The sequence below is a fragment of the Chelonia mydas genome, chromosome 7, assembly GCF_015237465.2.
Source record: "Chelonia mydas isolate rCheMyd1 chromosome 7, rCheMyd1.pri.v2, whole genome shotgun sequence".
NCBI lineage: Eukaryota > Metazoa > Chordata > Testudines > Cheloniidae > Chelonia > Chelonia mydas.
The window spans coordinates 102584182-102611764 of record NC_057853.1 but is presented as its reverse complement, the minus strand read 5'-3'; the positions used below and the strand labels follow the sequence as shown (position 1 = coordinate 102611764).

General features: G+C 41.1%; 1 protein-coding gene across 4 annotated transcripts in view; it reads right to left on the bottom strand.

Annotated features, from left to right (window-relative positions):
• The window catches only part of FAM53B (family with sequence similarity 53 member B), a 130885-nt gene that overhangs the window by 68046 nt on the left and 35256 nt on the right, over window positions 1-27583 (bottom strand). For 3 of the 4 annotated variants that reach the window (XM_037903871.2, XM_043552491.1, XM_037903872.2), the window contains exons 3-4: window positions 24588-24639; window positions 6329-7107 (exon numbers count right to left, since the gene is read on the bottom strand). In XM_037903871.2, the coding sequence (XP_037759799.1) occupies window positions 6329-7107; window positions 24588-24639 (831 nt within the window). Of the gene's footprint in view, window positions 1-1457; window positions 2175-6328; window positions 7108-24587; window positions 24640-27583 lie in introns of those variants that run through there. The other variant, XM_043552492.1, reaches the window with a different exon arrangement.

Genomic DNA, 27583 nt, shown 5'->3' with positions numbered 1-27583 from the left:
ATCTATCGACTTCAACAGCCCTCATCACTGGTGACATCTGAGCACCTCTCAAATGCTAACGGACTTCTCCTCACAACGCCCTGTGAGGTAGGAAAGTATTATACTTGTTTTACGCATGGAGGAATGAGTCAGAGAATAATTCAGTAACTCGCCCACGGACACACAGGAAGTTTGCAACAAAGCTGGGAATGGAAGCCAGCTCTCCTGCTCCTCTGCCCAGCAACTAAACCACAAGACCATTCTCCCTCCCTTCCAGAATGAAGTTCCCTACATTTTCACTGAGAACCTGAGCCTGCGCTCTCCAGCTTTTCCTTGAGCACTTATGTATGATTTGAGCCAAGAGAAGGATGCCCATTGGCTTCACTGGGCCAGGCACTAAGTATCCTCTCTCCATAGCAATTTCCCAAATGTCTTTGGTCTCCGGACTGCTTCAGCATTAAGGGTGGACTGGAGCTACATTTTAACACTTGCATAGGAAGCAGGATTTCTTTCTTTACCCTGTATAAGGAAGAAACAGTGTATTCTGCCGTGCTACTTTTCCCTTTTTCCGTGGCTTTTCCCTCTTAGGAATCTTTAGTTGCAAATGGCCAACAATTAAAGAGAAGAAAATTGCAAGGAGCCTTTGAAAAAAATTACTTCATTGGCATTTTCAAAGATAAACTCATTAATTTTTTTTAACGTGAGATCGAAACTGCAGAGCGCACAGTCGCCATGACCTTAGGAAGATTACTTGTGCAATAACAGCGCTGACAGCTTACGGCAGGGTAATTCATAAAGCCACAGCAAACGGCACAGTGACCTGCAGCTCAATGGTTCTCTTAATTTTCCTAGCAGCCTAACACATTTTAATACAAAATGACGAGCCAAGACAGATGACTTATTCTCAACTTTCCTGTTTTTACAGCACGCCCCTGTTTAGCACACACAGGCCCCATCAACAATTACTAACATAGTATTTAAAGCGTAGCCAAGCAGCTGTTCCAGGGCTCACTGTGTAGGCTGGAGCAATCAGTTGCACTTTCATTTTTTACTCTCTCTCGTCCTGATATTTAGAAAGCATTCAACTTACTTTCCGTATGTACAGACTCAAGCAAACAAAAGGATCCCAGGCCATTACACTGAGAAAACTGAAGTGAGAATATCAATTAAAAAAAAAGCATTGACTAAGATATTTGATTTTTATATCTGTTTCCCTCTGTCGTTCTTAAACTGCCAAATATGGTCCTGACTGATCATGGGTTCTCCTGCAATGTCCAGTGGGCTGAAACTGCAAACTAGTGATAGCTCCTGGTAGTCAGGGTCTGCCCGATTCTGACCCCTTCTCTTCCTGCAACCCCCTTCCATCCCTGCAACTCTCCCTTCCCCAGGATTTGTACGGATTGTTTTCTGCTCTTCTCATAATGTCCAAAATCCTGCTCAAGACGGAGGAGAGTTTAGAGGCCTTTGTGCAGACTCTCAGAATAACTTAAGGAATAAAAATACTAACATTTATTTTATTCATTCAACAGCTGTTCTTACAACAAATGCAATTGTAACAGAGAGGCATATGGAATGATTTGGCATCCAGGGGCACTGTCTCTCCATTTGGGTCTGATCCTGAAAAGTCCTGAGCATCTCTAAGTACCCTTCACTCGCTTTTGAGGTTGCTGATGGGGCATTTGGGGCATGCCAAACTTTGGGTACACAAGTCATTAGATAAAACAAGCAAAATGTTATCAGGTAGATTTACAAGCCCAGCCCACGTCTGCATGCAACACTGAGGTTTGGGTGCATATCCATTTTATCATCTGTGATGAGTGCCGTAGGAGAACCTATCTAGCATGGAACAGACCAAGGGTGAGATGCTGTGCAAATGTTGCATGCCAAGTTACCCAGGCACAAAACAAGCCAGGATGCAAAAACCGGCCTAAAGCCTGGCTCCTTGTAAGCAGATTTTTTTTGTATATAATATACTCTGCATCTCTTTAATGCCTTTTATCCCAAGAATGTCACTGTGCTTCCCAAATATTACTGAATTTGGTCACACAATCTCCCTTTGAGGAAACATGAGCCAAGAAAGGTGAAGTTGTTTGCCAGTGGTCACACACAAAGACTGCCAGAACTGGAAAGAGAGCGAATCTCTCCTGACTCGGTCCAGTGCCTTATCCGCAGAAACATCCTTCCTCCTCCATCTCCTGTCGGTGGACATCACTGCATTATCGTCACAATTTCAAAAGCAGCAACACAGTCCTGTGTGACCTTTTTCTCAATGAACATGTTACTAATGGAGCCAAAGAAAAATACAGTCACCAGTGTGTGGTGGCAAGAAGAAAAATACTTATCATGCTTCTGGAGCTGCAAAACTCTGATGCTATAAATAAATGATTGCTTTAAGCCCTGCCCTACTGTAGAGCATATTGTGTCATTTTTCAGGGTCCTGCAGCTAAACGCAGAAAGCAATAGGTCAAAGCCGTTTCATAAGGTATTTTTATAGCAAAGAGTTGTTTGTGAACTCTAAATGAAACCACCTTGTACATGAATCAGAGGAATGATGCCTTGCACTGCTTTAAAACAACTTCTGTTGTGATACAGCGTGGTTATCATTACAATTACATAGAGGCTACATTTCTTGGATGGGTCCTTGTATCATTCCAAAATGTTGGGCTTTTCATTACTTTGATAATTATTTGGGATTAATTTACTTAGTTCACTCCATCCCAGATGGTAAGATCACTCAAGAAACAACACAAGGTGGAGGAGAGGGGGTCATGCGGTCCTAAAGATGCAGTTACCCGTTCCTGCAGAGGATTTCTATTGTGCAGCATTGTCCTGCACAGCAGGAACCTGCAAACTCCTGCAGGCTGCAGGAACACTACACTTTTCAGTGTTGTCAGATATACTGTACGTACCCCTTTAGATTGGGTCCATCGTGGGAACCAAAGTCAGAAGAGAGAAATCTTTAGTGTGTGAAAACTGTGCTCAGAATACTATAGCCACATAGCCAGTGTGTAGCATTACAGTTCACTGCTTTTCTTTTTCGCTATTATTTTGTTCTACAGACCTGAAATCCAAAATGTTTTAGGGACATAAAATACCTTCAGCTTCACATGGGTTTAAATACTGAGAGAGCGGCTAGGGGCATAATCATGACGCAGATAGGAGGGAGTTCAGCTGAGTGGGGAGACTGAATATTATGGTTGGTTTGTTTCGCTGGGCACAGGTACAGGATTTTACAAAAATGGACTTTAATTTTTTTAATAGTCTCCTTCCCTTGCAGTACGTGATTTAGCTTTTGTTTGCATTCTTTTAAAATGAATACCACACACCCTTCCCTCTTCACAGACCCTGGACTCTTGGGCCCCTGAAGATCTGAAAGGTCTTTGTCACTGGAGGCAGATTTAAACCTCTCCATCAATCCAAACCAGTGTGTCATTTACCGTCACTCAGAAATAGAGGCAGCTGGGGCTGAAGTTGAACTTAAATGAGAAGCTGCTGCAAAAGGAATTGAAGTGTATTCTTCTATTTGGTACAAAGGGACTAAGTAAAAGGTAGCTGAAAAATGGATTTTTCCCAATGTGGGATCCATTTTCCGGGCTGTGGTTACTCAGCTGGTTTGAAGAATGTGCTCCCAAGTCCTATGGCTCCCCACCCCTGATGTGCTGCACATTATTCTTTCACCTTCAAGGCCTCTTGTCATGGCATGGTACCCCCTGCCTGTGCCAGCTCACAAGGCCCTCTCTGCACCCTAACAAAGGTGTTCTGCAAGCAGCCCAGGGTTCTCTGCACAGTAACGTAAAGGGCTTCCTCCATCACTGCCTCTGCAGCACCCTTTAGCACCACCACCTGAGAGCAGGGGTGTGCACAAGGGGGGGAAACAGGGGCATGTCCCCCCGAATAATCATCAGGGGCACAGAACTTCTCCAGTCCCAGGGCGACAGAGGCAGGGAAGAGCGAGCTCCTGCCAGGGCCAGGGCTGTGGGGAGGGTAGAGCAAGTTCCTGCCGGGGCCGGGCACAGGGGGGAGCGAGCTCCTGGGTGCCCCTCCTAAAGGGGTCAAATTTTAAATACTGAGCACACCCCTGCCTGAGAGTGAGAGGTTGGGTTCAAGGACCATGCTTGGAAGGCAGATGACTGCGTGGCCACTTGGTAGCATAGCTGGGCCACTGTTTTGCTTTTTCTAAAAAAACAAAGAGAGAGAGAGACTGTAGTGCCAGGAAAAAGCTTCTTCAATTGCACAGCAGTCATGCCATCTTCTCCACACTACTTTACAAATTTGCCTCGACCTTTATTTAGAACCAGACTGCGCAACCCTTCCCCATGGTGGTGAGCACTCACTCGTGCGAGTACTGCTGTTGCAGCCAATGAGACGACTACTTGGCTCACCAATACAAAGGTTGCACAAGCCAGCCCTGTGTCTTTCAGGCAATATAAATCCCCAGAATTATTCCAAATCACACAGTATCAACTTCCCCCAAGGCTCCTTCTCCCTGAAGGGATTATAAATCCCCTGCTGTCCACTTTTAAGTGTCTTTAATGTACCTAGAGACTTGTTGATGAACACTGAGCCATCAGCAGAAGTGTTTTCATTCACAGCTGCCCCTTTTACCTCTTCCTACCACCCCCACCACTGACACCATCACTTTCCTGGAGACCAGTCTGGCGCACATGAAGTATCCTATATATGTGGGCACAAATATGCAGAACTATATTTTTAAAATGTTTCTGCCAATGCCAGGAAATGAAAAGGACTTCAGTGATGCCGGTTGTGTAATTTCAACTTGTGGCTAATAAAATATAACCACATGTGTAAATTGCTTTTACTACCGATCCAGCTTATTAGCTAATAAAAGAAGCTAAGCGTGTTAAATGTAACTGACACAGATTATCAAATGGCAATCACAGTGCATCACCCAAGAACGCTGTTTTCTGACCCTTTTTATCATTTAAGCTTCTTTGGAAGAGGACAGACTAGTCACTTCCTCAAACACAAATGAACTCATTCAAGCAACCATTGAACCATATAACCATAAAATGTCATAAAATATCACATTATTCTAAAAGAAAAAAATGTATTCATAACATCAGAAGTCATTACTCTGGGTGACGGGAAGGAAAGGAAATTTGCAACTCTATTTCTGAACTGTACCTGCTTACGAGATGTCACTAGTTTTATTGTTAACAATAAACTAAAGTTCATTATGCTCTATCCTACTGAAATGCTGTCACCTTTGGGATGAAATGCAACAGCTGTTTAACAGCAACATTACACAACAGAGAGTGAAGAAGAATATCATATCCAGTTGAAACTTTAGGAGAAAATTTTGGCAGGCAGAATGTAAAATTAAAAATTGGAATTTGGCCAGGACAGCAGGGTTAATACCTTACTCTTGCAAAAAGAACCATGGGATCTTTAGACCCAAATTTATCTCTGTATCACACAAAGCTGGTGTTATCACAGAGTTTATTATTGTAAATTATTGACATTAGAAACGCTGAATCATAAAACTGTGGTTGTGGAAAAATTTATATATGCAAAATGAAATTGCTTCTTGTGCTGTTTCTTTGATGTATCCTTTCATTTTGATTCTTTCTCATGCATTTTTAAAGACCAATATCACGTAATTGGGTCTTGAAGGTTGAGGGTTATGGAGCAAAATCCTCTCAGATACACACTTCAAATCTCTTATCTGCACTGCAGATTTGCACTGCAGATTGAGAGAGAAAATTTTGCCCTATGTTTGCACCTGAAAATGAAATATGATAATATCTCCGGATTGGAAAATTACAGGAGTAAAGACTGCTTGAAGTCACCGCTAATAGCCAGTACAGTCCCTACCAGTGAAAATTCAACTAGTGATAAAGTTAGTGCTGAATACCCAGGATGTTTCCTTCACTTCCTCCAGCATGCTCTCAAAGCTCCTTTCCTCTAAACATTTCCTACATAAATTCTACTTTAAAAATTATTTCTGGTAGAAATACATACTGTGAGGAAATATTGATGTGGCGTGCTACAGGCCTCAGAGTGCAGGAACAAAAAGAAGGAAGGTTTTAAAAGAATAATGCTACACATCCAGCTGGACAGTAATTAGTTTTCTGCTCTAACAAAAGGAACAAACTTATCCATAACAACCACATCTATTTAATGCAGATTAATACAGCTGAGTCAGGAGAAAATGGATTTTAACCCAAATGGAAACAGTTAAAATTCAGGCTTCTGTTGACTAAAAAATAACCCCATGTTGGTGCTGCCTGTTCGGTGTTGTGTTCTGTCCACACGTAAATGTTCAATTATGTTCTGTAAATGTCTGTGCCACCTGTGTTTGACTGTTAGTGACATAAGTATGTCTTACCTGGGTCATCTTGGCAAGGTCCAATGAAGGTCTTTGTTCCTGAACCTCCTCAGGCCGTCGTCGTTTAACTCCAACCTTCTTGTCATTAAGGACACATGGCTGCGATCGGCTTCGGGACAACCCATTGGAGCGTCTCATCAGCTCTGGTGTTGAGGCAGGTGTGCTGTTTGCCGAGGGTGCACAATATTCTGAAGAGGAAAACTGATCATGTGAACAGGAGAGGGACCTCTGCATATCCACCCGGCTACCATCTACAGAATTGTGATCATAACCCCAGATGTCACCTGTCTGTCCATAGGTGGTTGACCTCCTCAGCCCCTGGCATGGCTGACATCCAAATTTGTTGCTAAATCCAGACTGGTCATATGATGAGGAAAGCATGTTTGACCTTGAAGGGAGGCTAAAACTTGAACTCCGCTGCATGGTGGTGATGCCATTGGAGTAGCGCTGGACACTTCCCCCACTATAGCACCGCCTCTTTTCTACAGGAGTCCAGACCTTTGACCCTAAAGGCCTCCATGATGTCCTGCAGCTAGACATTTCATCAGAAAAAGAGAGTGACCTACACTGGCGTTTGCTGGGAGGTGCTGATGGGTTGCCATTATGGTCACTAAGACTGAGGTCTTTGATCAAGTTGGTCACTGAACATGTGTTAGCTGCCTCTCTGTGCCATATTGAGCCATCTTCACTTTTATCAGGCAGACAGTCCCAGATGATGGTACCAGGTTGCTCAATTTGAAGTGGATACTTCCTGCTGAGATCTCTCCATCTGTCATTTTCTAGTTTAGAAATGATAAAAAAAAAAATTTATATACATCGATATATCTATACACACACACATATTAGCATGAATTAATTATATGGGTCATTTTCTGTGTCCATTTACTAAAAATAACACATGGGACATTTTCCAATATAAATTAACCCATGGAATATGGTTTCCCAGAGTGCTTGCCAAGTGATTGCTTTCAGATGAATGGACAGAGAGGGAGATAATAGCAGCAGCAAAAAAGTTAATCTTGAACTAAAACTGCTATAAGAAGAGACTACACAAAATGAACTAGCTAAGGGGAACTTAGCTTTACAAAAGCATAGAATAATCATTTTATCTCTGTGATAAAATACGCTTGAGAATCACGCATTTAGTTCTAGACTCTATAAGCAACAATTACCTGAGAGGTTTACAAGGTTACAAGAGTCTAAAGAACACTTAAAATCAGAATTAAATGTCAAGGGCCAGGTTCTTAGCTGGCATATTTTGGTGTAGCTTCTCTTAAGTCAATGAAGCTACACCAGTTTACACCACCTGAGGATCTGGCTCCAAGGTTTTCTTTGGAGTTGTCCTTAAGACAGCAATCCTAATGAAGTAAGTACATGTAAGCTCCAATGAGATCTAGTGGATAGCTCTTACTCCTCTTCTATTTAAAAAAAGAATGGCTTTAGAGCAGGGTAACATAGGAGGAACAATACATAATGTGACCTTATCAATGTGGGGAGGTAGCTGTTGTAATGGAATTTCTTTGGTCAAAATTTGCAAACACGGATGCCTAACATCAGATACCTCTATCCACAATCGAGTACTTAAGTAAATGACCTTATTTTCATATGGTAGCAGCTGAGTAGCCACAGGTCTCACTGAAGTGAACCCATATTTGAAAATGTTGGCCCTTACTTTGATAGTAGCATTCAATGTTGAGTCTCTTAAGAATTCAGAGTAGCCTTTCAGTCTATGTTCATATGAGAATAATTATGTAAATAGGCTGGGATTTTCAAATTAGCCAAAGGGAGTTAGGCATTCAAGTCCTATTAAATTTCAGTGGGAGATGGGTGCTTACCATCTTTTAGGTTCCTTTGGAATTCTCAGTCATAAAGAGTGCAATAAATTGTTCAGGCTTTGTGATAAACCTGACAATACGTAACAATTAAATACTTCTTCATTTAAAGGGACAAGTCAATGTGTGTTTAGTTTTTATACTCTTCCCACACCCCCGCTTTTACATTCAACAAATCCACATGGAAATTTCTTTAGCTGTCAATTTTGTCCATCTCACTTAGAATTTTTAATGCATTTCTAATATAGCAGAACAAAAGCCAACATGACCTCCTGTTGAGTATTTCTCAATGTGTATATATCAGCTCCATCAGCGAGCATGTCCCTGGTGAATGGCTCTGCGAATAGCATTTGTCCTGACTTAACCATGCAACAGCTTACAATTATGTTTGGAAATATTTACAGATGTGGTTATGCTTAGAACACTGATTGCAGCTACACGAAAGAAGGTTGCAAATCATGTTCCATCTATGTTCAGATATATTGCTGTTGACCACCTAGGACAGAGGGCAAATCCTGTTGATCATATTCATGCAGATAGTCCTACTGAAGTCAATGACAGTACGCAAGTAAGAAAGATTTGACCCATATGCTACAATATGGTTAAGGCTAATGAAGTTCTTTAAAAACATCCTTGTTCACACTCAACAGGAAAACCGTGTTAGAACTATGCCATCAACAGCCGTGATGGAAAAAAGTAATCACCTAACCATGCGTGACTGGCAACTGTTTTTGTAGACTGCTGTTGCAAATAGAGGCAAAATATATCAGTTAACTGTTGCTGCAGAGTTTTCATGTGTTCACATCAAAATAGTGTGATTTTTTTTTATGTAAGCAATTGAATGCTGATTTTAAAAGAACTAGATAGTCAATCTACAGGTCTAGGCACTACCATAATGCAAATAATTAATAAATAATAACAGACTATTCCCCAACATATAATGATCATTTCAATCAGAGAGGCCAAATTTGGCACTTAACTAGGTTGATGTCCTTTCATTTCTCACTGCACTGGGCGAGTTTTATTATTTCTAATTCCAAGAGAATGCCACTTAATAACTGCAGAGCCAAATGTTGTTTGTGGCCATAGCTATGAATTCAGTTCTATTTTAACCCTTGCTGTCTTTCTCATTTTAATAAACACAATGAAGAGTGAGAAATATACACTAAACAATTACATCTATATTTAGATCTTTATTATTCCACCCCTCCCCCCTTAATGCAGCCAACAGAGAGATTTCTCAGGTCAGATCACCAGACAAAAGAAACAGAAATAGAAGCTAATTTTTGATGGCAAGCTGCCATGACCTTCAGGTCCTAGACGTCATATTTCACAAAAGGCCTTGGTGAGCTATAAGAAGAGGATACAGGATACCTTCCTCTTTCGACATCACTTTTGCACAAACAGCTATAAATCTCTAAAAACTACAAAGAAAATGAAAGGTACAGTACCATCTTGAGCAATACTTAAGATTTTTTTCCCTTTGCACTTTAGAACAAACCTTGCAAAACGTACTTTTCACCAGTGGAGAGTATGAATTCTCGTTGCATATGAAGTGTGCTACCGCGGAGTCTATCGCCATACTCCTACTGTGCAATGTCCTTTACAGTATGGTGGCCAATATAAATGATTCAATATATGTTCAGTCAGCCATATTTAGCTGGGTTCTCTCTGGGCTGAAGAATTACAGCATGAAGACTGTCATATGTTTTAGCCTGCTTGTAGTCCATCAGTATCAGATTATTATTTTTAAATATCACATGATAACCCAGGAAATCATTTTCACAGCAAATAAATGTTAACCTTGAAACTGATGAGATGTTAAACTGAAAAAAAAAAAAAGGATATTGCAGAGGTTTTCTTTTTAAATGACTCAATAAAGCCCTTTAAGGAAAAAGTGTTTTGCTGTTTTTTTTAAGAACAGGATTATCATCTTCTAAACACTGATACTAATTGTAGGGGAGCCCTTCATACTGTTGTAGTTAAGGATGTGTTAATTTTTTAAAGTTATACACCTCAATGTGGTTTACCCAGCTCCAGAAATTTGTTCCAGAACAAAATTTACTATGAGAGCATCTCAACTCAAAAGCAAACTGCTTTGTTCGACAACATTTATTTGCCTGTTTATAAATGGGAGAGAAGCTACAGAAAAAGAATCTCAGGTGCAATTAAAAAAGTATCGTTGTGAGTTACTTTGTTAAAAAGAAATACTGCTGGCCCTCAGGCCACTAACTTTTGGGTTTCACTTACAACCATAAAACTGAAAATGTCAAGTTGCTTATTGCACATGTCCAATACATTTTTTTCCTAATTTTTTTTATCCCACAGGTCTGTATTTACAGAGTATACCAGATGCATTTTGTAGCACCTATTTGATCATGAAACAGCTTTCAAAGCTCCCAAAATACAGACCGTCACTGTCAAACAGATTATTGTAGCTTTTACTTCTATTGCAGTAGCACCTCAAGATCCCAGTTGAGGTTAGAGCCCCATTGTGCTATAGGCTCTACAACACACATAATAAGGGACTGTCCCTGCCCTCCAGTGTTTACAAAGGGTGGGAGGGGAAACAGAGGCACACGGAGATTTAGTGAATTGCCCAAGGTCACAGGAAAAACTGGGAAAAGAACCCAGAAAGTAATTTTACAGAAGTTTTAAAACCTGTGGTCAGAAAAATGCTCAGACCTCCCCCCATAGCCTCCCCCGCTTCTTTCTATTTTAAACACTCCAATAAGAAAAGGAAATGACATAAAAGTGTTACAATTAAGCACCTTCAAGTTGTAACATTCAACCACAGAAGTCAGAGAACTCTGATATGAATAATTTTCCTTTACTTGTCTCTTTGTGTTTGAGTGTTGCAGAAGGCTGAAAACGATGCTTACCACTCACACTGCAGTATCCTGGCACAAAAGAAAGAGGCAGGCATGAAGCAGCAGCAAATTAAAAAGAAGTTCCAAGTTTACAGGCTGTCCCAGCTGTACAGGGACACGTGACCAGACTGATCCAGCTCTCCAAACCAAGTTTGCAGTATTATTAAAATCCTAGCTTGCATTTGAATAACCCTCTGACACGTGCTATCTCATTCAACCAGTTCAGCCTGATCCTGCATTCCTTGTGCACTCAAAACTCTCACTAGGGGCCTGATCTGAAGCCCACAATGGAGTCTCCATTGACCTCAGTGGGCTCTGGATCAAGCCCTGAGGGGCTCAGTCTCACCTCTCATTGAAATTAATGACAAAACTCTCAGGATACGTCTATACTTGGCGCGAGAGGTGTGATTCCCAGCCCAAGGAGACATACACCAGCTCTCATCGAGGTAGTACACTAAAACCAGAATAAGGCTGCAGAGTATGAGCAGCAGGATGGACTAGCTGCCCTGACGACTTGCCTGTCGGAGGCCCTACATATGTATTCAGGAAAGCTAGCCCATCTTACTGCTCGTGTGGCTGCAGCTACAGTCTATTTTTAGCATACTTGCTCAATGAGAGCTAGTATGAGTATGTCTCCTCAAGCTGGGAATCACACCCCCAGCTTCCAGTGTAGACACACCTTCAGTGACTTCAGTGAGTATAGGCTCTAAGTTTGTTCTTGAGGAGACGACAACTTAAAGCTGTATCGGACATTGTTTGGGAGAGCTACAGAAAGAACTTTTTTGTGTCAGGCTAACAATAAAGTAGTAGGGCTACATTCATCCCTATTGTAACTTCACTGATTTCAGAGGAACTACACAAAGATGAATTTGGTCCGGTATCTTTTTTAAGATAAATTACATTTTAGAATCTGACCACTTTGGCTTTGTTCCTCTAACCTTGAAAAGCCTGGTTTGTCTTCAAGCCTCATATTCTTTGTGCCTTTAACACAGGCACAAATTAACCTAGTTAACTATAGAGGATCCAAAGCCCTTTGTGATCAAAGCAGAACAGTCACATGATGACCCAAGCTTCAGGCACCTATTTGACCTTGATTCTTTTGTTCTCACACATGGTGCTATTTCATGACATAAACCTAAAGACTCCGTAAAAGGTGCGGTTTTCTGCAAAAAGCTAAGAACCTAAAACACATCAGACATGTGGGTGAAAAGATGCTGGAAGTGTAGCTACACTATTGTTCTCCATGGCCTGCTTATTAATTGTAATGTTTCACCTACATCTGCTGTGGTTGACGGCTATTAAGACTTGTCTGCTCAACTGTGGTTGACACGAGCTTTGTCAATTACCAAGCCACGAACAAGCCTCAACTAGAGCCAACACATCCTGTGCTTTTAATGTTAGGGCGTGCTGTTTTACCTGTTCAGAGACTAAGGCAAGTCAGAAAGTTGGAACTGAAACTGCTTGTGTGTGAAATATGGTTTAACTGATCTTCAGAACTTTGGTAACGTGTTAAATCGCCATTGCCATGATGACATTTTGAACTTTCCTTCAAGGCAAAAAGTAAAGATTTATATCATCTGATTCTGAAGAGGGCAGAATTTGTTTTTAAAAGAAGGAATATTGTCCATTTTCCATTCTAAAGCTGGTCATTTCAAAATAACGTAAGTCTCACACCATTAGGAGAGTCGCAAGTGAGGGAGGAGAAACTGCAGATGCTAGTGCTGGGAGAAGGAGCTGATTTCTGCACCCCTGAAGCCAGTAGTAGCCCGAAATCAGAAAGGTATCTCCCCTGCTCTCCTTAGCATCGAGTTCAGTACACCCTGCTCCTTAACACCACTGCCTGCCTGACCTTTGAGCAATCCCTTGGACTTCCTCACCCACCCCAGCTGCTGAGACTACACCCCATATTGGATTTAGGATGCAGAACTATGTATACATCAGACTGTTGCTAGGACCAAGTTTTTGATAGGCCCTAGTTATGGTATGAACCATTTTACAAAATCCTGCTATAAACAAGCCCTACTCCCTAATCTCCAGTAAGGTTTTGTAAAACTGACTGCAACACAACCCACCCATATGTCCATGACACAGGAAAACTGGGCGAGAGGCATTCTAGCAAAAAGCGTGTTGAAACCTGGTTAACCTGGTCCTAGCTTCAGAGGCAAGAGACACGACAGTTGGAGGGGGTCAGGTGATCATCACTGCAGAACGCTCCTGAAGTTGCTGCTTTCTGCCTAAATGCTAGCTGTGCTGTTTACTGACATCAGGGCCCCTCAATCTGCCTTGAATTAGGAAATGCCAGCACTTATCAGAACTGAAAATATCATCCGAACTTAGAGTATTAACATTAAAGAGAACTTTAAAGGATCTTTAAACAGATCTGGAAAATATGGCCTGCTGAAAAATCCAGTAGGCTGCAACGCTAAGGTTTCTTTAAAGAAACGGAGCTGAAAGGCCCAAACTTGGAACAGCAACGTCCCACTTTTTTTCTTATATTTGTTTGCAGAGACTATGTACGTTTTTGCTTTCTTTTCATAATAAATTAAAGGCTCTATTTTTCTAAGATAAAAATAAATACATCAGCAGCAGTGGCCTATCACTCATGAGCAACCTTCTAAGCATACTGGTGTGAGGAGCGGTGACCCAGTTGTTTGGCAGGGATATAGATTTCACCTTCAAGCTTCTAGAAGGTCATACATATTACAGATGATGAAAAACACCTTGACAATATGTCATAAATATAAAGGGAAAGGTAAACACCTTTAAAATCCCTCCTGGCCAGAGGAAAAATCCTTTCACCTGTAAAGGGTTAAGACGCTAGGATAACCTCGCTGGCACCTGACCAAAATGACCAATGAGGAGACAAGATACTTTCAAAGCTGGAGGGGGGGAGAAACAAAGATTTTCTCTGTCTGTGTGTTGTTTTGCCAGGAACAGAAAAGGAATGGAGTCTTAGAACTTAGTAAGTAATCTAGTTAAATATGCGTTAGATTCTGTTCTGTTTAAATGGCTGATAAAATAAGCTGTGCTAAATGGAATGTATATTCCTGTTTTTGTGTCTTTTTGTAACTTAAGGTTTTGCCTAGAGGGATTCTCTATGTTTTGAATCTGGTTACCCTGTAAGGTATTTACCATTCTGATTTTACAGAGGTGATTCTTTTACTTTTTTCTTCAATTAAAATTCTTCTTTTAAGAACCTGATTGCTTTTTCATTGTTCTTAAGATCCAAGGGTTTGGGTCTGTGTTCACCTATGCAAATTGGTGAGGATTTTTATCAAGCCTTCCCCAGGAAAGGGGGTGTTTGGGAGGATTTTGGGGGGAAAGACATTTCCAAGTGGGCTCTTTCCCTGTTATATATTTGTTAGACGCTTGGTGGTGGCAGCAATAAAGTCCAAGGGCAAAAGGTAAAATAGTTTGTACCTTGGGGAAGTTTTAACTTAAGCTGGTAAAAATAAGCTTAGGGGTTTTTCATGAAGGTCCCCACATCTGTACCCTAGAGTTCAGAGTGGGGAAGGAACCTTGACACAATATGCTTTTAAAATCAGAATAATCAGTACATCTGGATTCCCAAAGAAATGCAGTTATGCATTAATGATCTTAATCCTGTAGTATTAGGAATTCCTAGGGGATTTGTGGGATCCATTCTCTCCTCCATAAAAAAGCATAACTCCCATTGGAATCTAAGGTCAAATTCAGCACTTAGTTATACACACCCAACTCCAATGAAATACAATGGGATTCAAGCTCAAATAACTAACAACAGAATCTGGCCTAGCAGAAGTTAAGCCCTAATGCCAAAAAGAGGACACTGTAGTTCCCTTGATAAACTACATGAAGTTTGAATTCTTTGCACACCCAAAACTCACAAAGTGGGTGAAGGAATCCCGATCGGACCCTGAGGGACAGATTTTCAGAAGCTGGACTCCAATTCTACATAAGTAACTTTCAGGCAAAGCTAACTGAAGTTCCAATTTATATCCTTTGGCTTTCTGGGTCACTTATTGTGCCTGCAAACCAGTTATTTAGATGGTCAGGAAACCTGAACTGCAGGAGTTAAAAATGGTGGCCCTCTACATAGTATTCATTTCACCCTTAGTCAATTAATATTTCAGGGACAAATTTCACTGATGGCATAAGAGCGGGCCAATAATGAATTTCGCCTATAGGCTCAAGGAGCCTTAGTTAATCAGTTCACAATTACAACAATTGTCCCACTATGCTGTAATGCTATCCACTGTTAAAAGACGAAAGGTACTTTCTGAAATGCACTTCCAGTGCCTCCTTTGCAGATTCAAGAGCTCCTTCCTTCCATTATATATCATGAAAGGGAAAGCTTTGTGACATACTGTGCCTAGATGAAGCAATTTGATATTTTTTCCTGCAGAGATTTCCTACTTGATATTTAAAGGTGAGCTCTACAGTGTTTTGAAACTATAAAATACATTAAAATGAGTCAGGGCCTGATTTTTACACCTGACCACCCCTTTTGTGCCCAGAAATATAACTGTAGGTTCAATTAGTCGCAGATGCAAATGATGGCAGATGGATGTGCCCCCAGTTACAAGTTTCATTGCCATTATCAGTGCCTGCATTTAGTTACATTTGCAAAACCAAGCTCACAATAATTTGCAGGCACAAAATGAGAGGCCAGATTTAGATCCCTTTAAAACTCCAGTGTTCTGCGGAGCTTCGTATCACAATTAGGGAATCTATGGAAATTTCATACAGCATGAGGATTTATTAGCTTTTCAGCAGAGTCCCCTTCATGGGCAGTAGGTCAGGAGAACTTGTTAGTGTGGTTCTATTACGTGACTGCAGCAAATCTCCAGAAATCCACAGGTTACAAGAACTGACCCCTCTGACTGGGGAAATTCCTTCCCTCATGAATCCCACATACTCCTCATCCTTCCTACAAGTTTTTCCATGAAATGGCATGTCATGGCCCCATATTATAAGGGGAGTTGACAGTGACTCCTATATTTAGATTGCCTCACACCTTTCATTAAGAAGGATTCTCTTGACCTTTTCTTTCTTACACCTGCATTGTTGGCAGCAGTCTTTTGTTAGCTGGCAGAGGAAATACACTTGGCTACAGAAATGCCATTTCTTTGAAAAATTCCATGAAATTCTGTTCAGCTGTTGCTGAGATAGAATCTGTTTAAAAACTGCCATTTCCCATCTCTCTCTTGCAGGTCTCATGAAAATTTTGGTAGCCTGCCAAAATAATAACAAAACATGCATATTATAAAGTCAGGTTTGCACCTCTTTTAAAAGAGCAGACACTGTACTGGGCATGCCTGTAGCAAGAAGGTGGTGGTGAGAACCAGGATGGGCTCACCTCTTGGATCCAGCAAACAGTGACAGTGGCCCAGGCCCCTTTTCCCAATGCCCAATGGAGGCCCCACATGGGCTGGAGCTCCACCACCTCTCAACCAGAGGGAAAAAAAGAGACAGAGAGCCCTGCTCTGGACTTTGCTCCTCTCAATAACCCCTTAAAGCCAGCAAATGGATGCAGCAGTCCATCTCCTCCTTCACTGGGCAGGAACTCCCTCAACTCCCAGGAAGGTCAGGGAGGGGGAGAGAGATTTTTTTAAAAACATCTAAAATATGAAATTGCATTATCACAGTAGCCAAATTTAAGCTGGCCATTTTAAAAGGGTTTAGTCCACATTACAGACTAACTAGGGTCCGACAAAATTTCATATGAAGTAACTGACCTGATTCTGAATTACCGTAGCACACACATACACACACAAAGTAAAAAGTACAGGAAACTTTGCCATTTTTTTCCACCTCTACAGCTTCAAAATGGCCACATTTGCTTTTTAAATTAGTGTAACTAAAAATGTGTTCCCCAGATGACACAGTGTAAATTTTAACAACCAAGTTATTAACCACAGAAAATAAGGGTGTACAACTTTAACTATAGCGAGACAAATGTTCTGCTATAATATTTTTACAGTTCCTTTTTATACATAATGGATGATCCTTCTGCTCATGTTTCCTTTATGTTCTTTTCCTGTGAAATAATTTACATTAATCAATAATTTATTACAGCAACTCGTAAAGTAATTATGGGTTTCAATCAATTTTTTTTTAAATTGGCGTATGAATTCTGTTTGGATCCCAATTTAACAACACATATTTACAAACACTTCTTTTTGTGCATGTCTTGTTTGTGATAAGTTTGTATTTAATTCACTTTCTCCCATATTCTTTTACTTAAATTTTAGTCTTTTCTGCATTCTATGCACAGGGGAAAAGACAGTCTGTATTTTCCATTGTCCCCTGTTTATGTGCAAGCGATGGCTTCTAAATGTGGAACAAATTTAATGGTTGTAATTAGTTGATGGCAATGACATAGAACCACACCAGTACTCCTGCTTTCCTGTTTCACAAACAAGATTAAAATATGATGCAAGCAGCTATGCTTCAGTGGGAAATGAAAATGATAGTCCCAAAATCTCTCGCTTCAGAACAAACACGACAAACGAAGTCTGTGGTCTGCACACCATTCGTGCCAACTGTATTTAAGAGGGAAAGTCCCTACTTTTTCAGCAAAAAATTATTTCATTCTTTAATATGTCCCTCTATACAGCTCTCCCAATCTTGGTGGAGTTAAATGTCTCCCTATTTTTCTACCCAGCTGTGCTTTTTTCTAGTTTTCAGATGCTGGTAGATACACTGCACACATGCATACTCTCACATACAACTACACGTCCAAGCAAACTTGAACAAAGCTCTCATGGTTAGGCTGGCTTGAAAAGCAAAGCCTAGGCTATGCATATAGAGTTGGAGCTGCTTTCTGAGCAATATTTCCTGTTACAAGTACACAGCAATTAGTCATTTAGATGGAACCTTCCACAGACAAGCTGTTTTCAAAGGAAATTGCAGTTCAGAAATAGGAGGTGTGGATTAGAAGGGAAAATGATGCCTTATTGTGGGAAACAGAGCTGCAGAACAGTCTTGTTCCAATAAAAAGGCAACATTTCCAAATTAGCAGTCTAAAAGGGCATGACTGTAGCCCTTGCCACAAGAATTGTCCTCGCCCTTGCCAACTCGTATAAGGTTAATATGATGATGATGTCTGAAGTTATACGCTCAAGTTTTGGTTTGGTTTATTTTTTTTATTTCATTATCAGTTTTTCTTCTGACTTCTTGGTTTTCCTCGTTGTATCGCTCAGAACCTTTTTCATGTAGCCATGTTACTAACACTAGCTGCAGTGATGCAACCATTACTGGGCATGCTTGCTTCTTAAAGTAATCCCACTGACATCAGTTCCATTCACTTTGAGTAAAATCCTGCCCACAGAATTTAAAGAAACTCTGCTCCAGTCCCACTTCCAGTGTCAGAAGCAGAATGCACGAAATTCAGAATTTTCTTCACCACCATATTTTATTGTGGACTCTTTCCTGACAAAGTACTAAACTGGAATGCATTCTGGGTAAATTCTCCAGGAACAGGGCAGGCTGCTTTTTTAAAGTGCATTTTATAAAGAATTAATATATGATTCAACAATCCTTTTTGAACATGATGAACCAAAACGACGAGTTTCATAAACTTACCAAAAATAAGCACGTTATTTTTACTTGGGTGTTGTACTCTTGCACCTCCCATTGTCATTTTGGTTCCTCATGCAAAATCCTTCTCCTTTCGGTAACTGCAGAACGCAACCATCACATATAAACTTTCTTGAGAAACTATGAGCCTGATTTTCTGCTGAGCAAAGAGTTCTTTAGTTATGAAATGTTACTTAGTTATTATTTTTGTCTGCCTACTTCTGTTTGTCTGTCCTGTCTCTTTAGAGCTTAAGCCCTTTGTACGATGTCTTTACGGTGTGTATACAGTGCCTCGCACAATGAGGTCCTGATACGGACCTTGGAGCTATCATAATCAAAATAAAAGGCTGACTGGATTTGGCTAATGCTCTGATGCATAGCCTGAAAAGTTAGCTTTAGTAAAGTATCTATCTAGTTTCCTATTCAGCCATCCATCACAATGATATCTGATGTTGGACATTCAGATACTGGGTGTTCCTTCAATATCTGGTTGGGAAGAATTAGTTGATGATGTTACTATATTGTTAAACTCTTTAAAAGATTTTACCATCCCAACCCCCTCAGATACAGAAAATCTGTATCAAGAGGCAATAACCAAACTTTCTAATAAAATGGCTTCTATCTCTGGCACAGCTACCATTACATTTCCATGCCTTTTGACTGCGGGCATGTAATGCCGGCTGTGTGGGAGGGAAATGGAAAAATTCTGTTTCATAATAGGAAATGTCTTGTATTCCCTGATGTTTCAAGGACCACTCAAGCCAGGTGCAAGAAATTGTTCTTTCTCAGGGCTGAATTTATAGGTGTAGGGTTTTCAACTTTGGTCCTCTTTCCAGCAAAGCAAAGCTATAAAGATCAGAATCAATCTTTTTAGTATTATTATTACACTGGGAGAGCATTTCTTGTTTATGTCAAAATAAAAAACAAGATAATTCTTTAGGTCATTTGGAAAATGGTTCTGATGTTAGATTTTCTGACTTATCAAATCTTTAATGGCTCTTTATATAGCTTAATGTTTCTTATAGATTCTCATAATGTTTAGTGCTTTATAAATATCTAAATTATATAGAAGATTTACAAGCTCTAGTTCATTCTCTTCCCCCCTCTCCCCTTAGGGTAGTTTTCAGTACCTTTTCCTCCTTCACAAAACATTTGTATGATGTATTGATATGACAATTGCAAAGCTTTTGTGCGAGTTTTCATATTGATTCATTTGTTATAATCATCTAAAATAATTTATTTCCAAAAGGAAGAGGATCCCTGAATGAATGACAAGATCTTCCAGTGGTGTAGCACTTTCAGTCTGCAGAATCTTAAAGGGTTTTGCAAACTATATATATATATATATATATAGTGATGGGGCAAGGCCAGATGGCTATAGAAAAGTAGTGGGAGATAGATATATTAGCTCCAGGCTAAACAAATCCCTGGTACCAGGATAAGCGAAATGGAAGCTGCTCCAGGTCAATTAAGACACCTGGGGCCAACTAAGAACTTTCCAGAAGGCAGGGAGAATGCTAGGTTGATTGGGACACCTGAAGCCAATCAGGGGTTGGCTGAAACTAGTTAAAAGCCTCCCAGTCAGTCAGGTGGGTGTGCATGTCAGGAGCTGTGGGAGGAAGTTGTGCTATTGGAGAGGCTGAGTAGTACACACCATATCAGGCACAAGGAAGGAGGCCCTGAGGTAAGGGTGAAGTGGAGCTTGAGGAAGTGAGGGCTGCTGTGGGGGAAGTAGCCCGGGGAATTGTACATGTCATGTTTCTAAAAGGTCAGCTACCATAGCTGATACTATTAGGATCCCTGGGCTGGAGCCCGGAGTAGAGGGTGGGCCCAGGCTCCCCCTCCTCCCCCCCCGAACCTTTGCCCCCTGATTAATCACTGAGACTGGGAGACAACAGAGACTGTGCAAGGAAGGATAACTTCTCCTCACCTCCCTTGCTGGCTTATGATGAAAATGGCTCAGCAGACTGTGACCCTTGTCTCTAGAGAAAGAAGGGTTACGTGGAGGGTCACGGTGAGCCTCTGAGGCTAGTGAAATCTGCCAGGAAACGCGGGACCCACGGAGGCAAGGACAGAGCTTTGTCACAATATATATATATTATACCACTCCATCCACCAGTGAACTACAGTCAACCTTCTGAGGCGTATCATGGCAGCTGTTTAACACTGCTCAGCAACACTAGCCATCAGTTAGGGCAAGGAAGTGAAGCAGAATACCATATCCTGTTGAAACTGCTAGTCAGTTTACACAGGCCAAATGTAATTACCCAAATCAGAATTTCACTAGGACTAACAGCAGCCTTACTTGTGTGAAAAGTACTATGGTGTATTTAATGGCCATAAACTGTTCCAGTTATAGCATGGTCTCTAACCTCCAACTGATGAGAAATATTTCTGATAAAGTGATGTTGGGAAATCTTAGTCCCTTTATGTTTGGATTAAGACACTGGTATGTAATATGGGAATGGGAATGCTATTCTTTTTTTACAGTCTCCATTTGGCAGCTGATGTAGTTGTGTCCATTATGTTTTTATTAAGTTTATTCACAGCCTTTAATGCCACTATGCATGAAGTTAGGTTGGGCTTCATTCTTTCCTCTTGAGAATAGTAATAAGTGTTTTACTCTCCATCCTCACATGCAGCATCCTGCAAGATTCTGACTTGTCACCCAGCGTGTTTAGTGTGTATGTACAAATGCCAAGGGAGAGCGTGAGATGCTTTTGCTTGCAATGCCATCAGGAGGAACATGACACTCCACTCTACATCTCATTTTCAGCAACCCTGAATTCTGTGGCTTCCATGTTCTCCCAGAACCTGTCGGAAGTAGAGATGTGGATGAGAGTAAAATGACTTTGGCTCAATCAGAATAAGGTGGAGGTGATGCTGGTGGAGAGGGGCAAACATCTGGAGGAATGGGCAAGAACCTAAGATTGCCTTCTGTTGGAGGCTCATGTCCAAGCTTTGCATCTTAGTAATAGTCTAAGAGTCATAATGAGGCCAGACGGGCTTCTGGATTATCAGGTGTAACCTGTGGCACAACATACTTTTTTTTTGCGGTTGTCCAGACAGCTGTGACGCTCTGATCCAGATGTTATTACAGTGATCCCCACCTCTGTCACCGTGAAACGAAATGACTGAAATCCACTCTCCTCCAGGCTATTGCTGAAATGCAACTGGAATGTTCAGCTGGTGTGTAGCTCACCCCTTGACCGGAAGAGCCCCAAATGCCCCATACTCTACACTGGCTATGTGCTCCCAAGTGCAATTCAAGGTGTTGGTCACAGTCTCAGACCCAGATCTCTGATACATAGCCTCTTATGTCTTGCCTTGGTCCAGTGGTTACAATCTTGCTATTCCTTCTTGGAGACATATTCTCCAAAAAAGGTGCAAAGTATTCTCTGCGGAGAGCCCGTGCTTCTGGACCGCACTCTTTCTGGCAGCCTGGCACAGTCTAGGTTTGACAAGCTTCAGCAAGCAGTGCATGACTTAACTGTTTTACCACACTTTTACTTAGCCAATGGGATCCCTACTACAGCAGGATACAAAGAGTTTTACTTTGTCCCATCTTTAAGACAATAACTCTCATATCACACTGTCACCAAAATGGGGTATTGGTTCAATATTTATTCAGACCAGAAACCCATTTACTGAATCACTTAGAGCATTCTGGGTTTTTCTTTCATGACTCCCATCCAAAAACTGACTTGCTGATCTTGAGTTCTGAAGAAATTGCAGCCAAAGGTATAGACAAATGAAAAAGAAGGGACGTGCCCTTTTCCACCACTTGGCACCACTTCATTCCTTGACACTTTTCAGTTCCCTGTAGTCAACCTCATGGCCTCTTACTTGAAGCCAAGAGGTTGGCATGGATTTCCTTCTGAAAATGTAATGCCAGTTTGCTCCACAGACTGCCCAGCAATATCTCCCTCTCCATTCACTGCTTCCAGTGGAATCCAAAAGGATCATTTTTTAAGACACCCTGAATGAAAGGACAAGAAATCCAGCCAAGTTCTCTCCAATCCCCAGAGATCTTACATGGGACTGTAATTCTTGCCCTCCTGCTGGCCCTACTGCCAATCCAAACTTCAATGTATTTATTTCTCTCTCTGCTTTTCACAAGCGGGAACCTAGCCAGCTGATCTGAAATAGTCAACCAATTTCAAATTCAATGCCACTATAATCATTGAACGGACTTAAAACATTGAACAAGTTTCAACACTGAATTGGTTTGTGATCTTGGCACAAGTTTGAAGACATCAAGAAATGCATTGGGAAAGATGCCTAAAAACAAAATAATGCCTTCACATGCCAATGAGACTCACTCTTCTTGACTGGGCATGACAAAGACAATTACATGGTGAGCTGTGGTCAAGGAGGTAAGATTAGGTTCCCTTGGAAACAGGATAATTTGGCACACAAGGAAGACCAGCACAGTGTAGCTCAGATCCTAACGGCTTTGTAGAAAGCTATTAACAAGCTGTTTTTCAATTAGGCTTAGACCCTTCATATTTGTTGACAGTTCTGTAAATGCCTTATCACAAGGCTAACCCAACTGATTGAGTACTCTTTGTTCCTTATTTATTCTTGACAGGCAGAATAAAGGGAACTGACTGTTTCTGTCAGGTCTTGACTTTGAATCTTGTGACTTTCATTCGGAAAATCAAAATATTTAATCTTCCCCCACCCCCTTCAGATGACTCTAGTTATCTGGAGGCTTGGGAAATGTCTCCCCTTAATGCATGTACTCAGCTCCCATTAACACTAATGAGAATTACATCTGTTAATAGAGGGGGCAGCTTCTCTGTTTGTAAAGCCCTGGCTTTCATATCAAGTAGTTTGACTCAATCACCGCCTAAAATTTTAATTGGGTTTGGAGATCTTAGCCCAGTGCCTAGCAAGTCACTCTCCACATTACAAAGCCCACTGAGCATAATACAGTGCCACATCTTTCAGTCTGACTGGTCCCTCAGGATCGTCAGTCCATGCACCAAACTCCCGTGGAAGTCAATGGCAGTTCTGCATAAAAAGTGATGCACTCTGGTGCAAAATACATTAGAAGTCATACACTACAATCCATGCTCTTGGTAAAGACAAAAAAGGACCAAATAAGCAACTGTCCTTACTAACAGAGGCTTGTCCAAAAACTTTTGGCTCGGAAGTATTCTTTTTTACTGATAATATTGTTTGTTTATTTATTTGTATTGTGGTAGCACCTAAGAGCCCAGTCATTGACCCATGACCCCCTGGTGTTAGGTACTGTACAAACACAGAATAAAAAGACTGTCCCTTCTCCAAAAGGCTTGCAATCTATGTACTGTATGAATACTCTAAAAATAAGCAAAAGCATCAAAGTATTTAGAAAAACAAGGTAAATAACTTATTTATCAGCTGCCAATGGAGCCGGAAAGCTACCCTGGAATAGGTAGGTAGTGCATGACAGCAGACACTAACTTATTTCCTACCTGTGAACTCCTTCGACCAGGCTTACGGACACCGTTGGACGTGCCATTTAGACACAGGGGCTGTGGCGCTTGGCCATTTTTTAGAGTCACAAAAGGCTTTGCACTGAATTGCTGGCAACTGTTCCAGTTAAATGCATGTGGCAATAATCAGGCTGGATGATTAAGTAGATTCTGCTGCTTGGGATGATGCTAAGCTTCCATATAGCTGAAGATACAGGTTGTCAAACTGGAAATGAACACCCTGCTCCCCACCAGAGTGCCATGAGGCGTAGCATACAGGAGATAAACAAATAGCTATGTGGCTTCCAAAGTAAAGGGCCCTGAGGCCTTTCTGAGTTCAGATATTGTATTTAGAGAAAAAGAGCAACACAGCTTGTGATTTGTAGGAAACAATTCTAGGATATATTCTTACTGAGATTCCTCCCCCCCCCCACCCCAAAATGCTTTCCCTTTATACCATGCAGTTATGAAAGGTCACTGATTAAATGACTGGAGCAGAGATGCAGTAAATATTGAAGAAATTTCTGTTACTTACCCATAATTCCACAAGAGAAGAGAGTAGGTCCTTGACTCATCTTTGGAGTGTGCTGAAAACAACCAGAAAAGCTATTCACTTCTCGCAGACTTGACTAATTCATTCGAAGTTATTCTGAACTTTAGGGCCCAATTCCGCCATCCTTATTCTTGCTGAGTTAGCACTCAGTAGGACTAGTTAACGTGAGCAAAAGTGGCAATCCATAGGGACTTGCCCAAAGAACTCAGTGGCTGAAATTCCCTAAGACCCAGTCTTGTGCATTAACCAGCCAACCATCCTCCCTCCATATTTCCTTCAGTTAATCAAACTTTGTTAAAAACTGCAAAGTGGCAGCACTGGGATCCAGTCACGCAAGCCCTTACTCGTGAGTGTGAGTATTCCACTGAAGTCAGGGACTACTCATTGCTGGACCCAGGACCCTAAACTACTGGGGAAACTAAACAAAGAGGGGGAGTTCATCAATAATTCTGTGTTGGGACAAGCAAGAGACCAGTGGACTTAGTGGGATTTTGAATTTCTTAGAGGCTCACTACATTTTCCCATTTAGAAACTGAAAGACCATTTTTAACAAAGGTGGGCTCCCACACTACAGCTCTTCTGCAAATGATTCTCGCAGCACTTAGATTGTTCTTCTTATTTACACTGAAAATGGAAGAATCAATGTTTTACAGGTACAAACAATTCCAGTGACTTGTAATGTTTTCTATTTAAACACCCTTTCCAACAATTTTTCCCTTGACAGCACAATCATCTTAAGCCTTCTCTTAAAAACTGTCATGACCAAACTGCAGCTTTAAACACAATAAATCACTACAGGTGCAGAATATGTTACCAATGCCTATCATGGTCACCATTCTTCTGCTGTCCCAAAAATGTCCCTATTCTACTTCTGACATTTCTCTCCCTGCACCTGCATCCTACTTTACTTAAGTAATGATAATTTTATTCAAGTACCAGCACCAAAATAAATTCCAGGGTGATCCACTCTGCCACATTTGCATTTTATCTGGGTTTAGGCAATTGCATATGCACCTACTTCTCTCCCAATTCATATTTTAAATGTTGGCCACTTACATAACAATACTCCGATTACTTCTGACAATCCATTATAAAAATTATCTAATGAAAATGATCCTAATAAATATGCACACCACATACCTTACAATCTAATACAAGATGTTAAGGAGGCAGAAAATGCCAATTGTGCAGATGTGAAAAAGTCATTTAAGTTGTACGTAAAAGTTTGGCCACCTTTTTGAAGCATGCTGTCACTTCCCAGGTAAAGTAGAAACATTTATATCCATTGGGACCTAATTTAGTTACAGAAGGTATGAAGTAACCAGAGAACTAGATGACAAATAGCTGTATCAAAAGTAAGGCTGAACAAGAGCAAATTTGAACAGAGAACAAACACTAGAAAACCAGGTTTTCACAGCATACATCTGCCTAGCCAATATCAAAGAAGAGCAAGTACTGCTCGGAGACAAAAGTTAAGGTCTAAAAATGAGGAAGAAAGAAACATTTTGAAATGACATATGTTCCTATATTAAGTGCGATTGCCATTTCATAAGATTTGAGTTTTACATCAAAACTGGGAAGTAAAACAGTGAACTAATTCACTGGGGGCGGGGGTTGGGAGGTTTTTTCCGGTCTTTTGTTTTTTATATGTGGTTTTAGATTTGGTTTTAGATTTTATTCAATTTTCACTGTTTGGTTTCTACTCTTTGGGCCGGATCCAAAGCCCACTGAAGTCATTACAAAGACTCCCACTGTATTCGGTGGACTTTGGATCACGCCCCTGTGTGAACATCTGCACCAATGTAACATCCCAGAAAATTAGAAATTTATATCCAGACCCATTTTTATTATTGTATTTACACAGCACCAAAAGTGCTAACAAGCAATTAATAACCAAGGGCCCTGCAGCGAGGCAATTACATTCTAACGAGTCTGCAGTATATCAAAAGCTAACAATTTTGCCCCCAGCAAAGGAAATGGAAGGGCTGCTTTTGTTGTTTTACAGTGGACTGGTTCCATGTGGCTCCATAGTGCACAGAATAATTTATACTCATCCCAAACCAGTGAGTCTCCCACAGCCACCAAATCTCATTAGAAGCTTGTACATGACACTTTGTCACTTCCCTTTGCCCACCCACTTAATCCAATAACTTTCAAGTGAACTTTAGCCAATGGTTTGCAGAAGGCCTGCCTGGGGGAATCTTTCAGACCAGTTAAATTTCATCATGTTTTTCATATTTTTTCCTTTATTGGCTAATGACCAAAACAATGTATGTTCAGACAAGGGCTTTGCTCCCTCATAGAACATATTCACCTCCTCTTTGGGAGACATTTGAGTCGTATGCCTCCTAGATTGCTCTCAGAGGGGACCCTGTGCCCACAGAAGGGTGAAGTTCAGCTTCTGCCACATGCTTCCTCCAACCCTACAGAAGCTCCTCCTCCTTCCACAGGGACATCAGCTGTGCTATAGGCAGCTGCCCGTTGCTTTCCCCCACAATCCGCATTGATCTTTGGGGGATCTGTCAGTTAAGGGGGTGAAGGTCTCTGCTTCTTCTGGGGTGGGGAGGGAGAGAGAGGAGTATTTGTACTTGTGCATCTTTTCTGAAACTCCCAAAGCATTTTCCAGGCAACAGCACCTTGTTCTAATTTCTTTCTAGACTGTGAATAATTCTCCTGAATGCCACTATATATAAACACGTCTGAGACTAGCATTGACTATTTGGCACTTTGAGAGCCTATTCAGATTGCTCTCTATTATCACCCCCAGGTCATTTTTGCACTCATTGCTTTCCAGGCAGTTGCCCCTAATTTGCATCTGTGCCATTTATTTCTTCTCCTTAGGTACACTCAGCCCACTGTTCCACTCTCCCCAATTCACTTGGCAATGTAATTTGGTCTTTCTGTGTGTTTGTTGCCTCTCTGATTTTTCTGTGCTGCCAGCTCATTTGATGGTGTTTGAATTTGCATTTTTCTCTAGA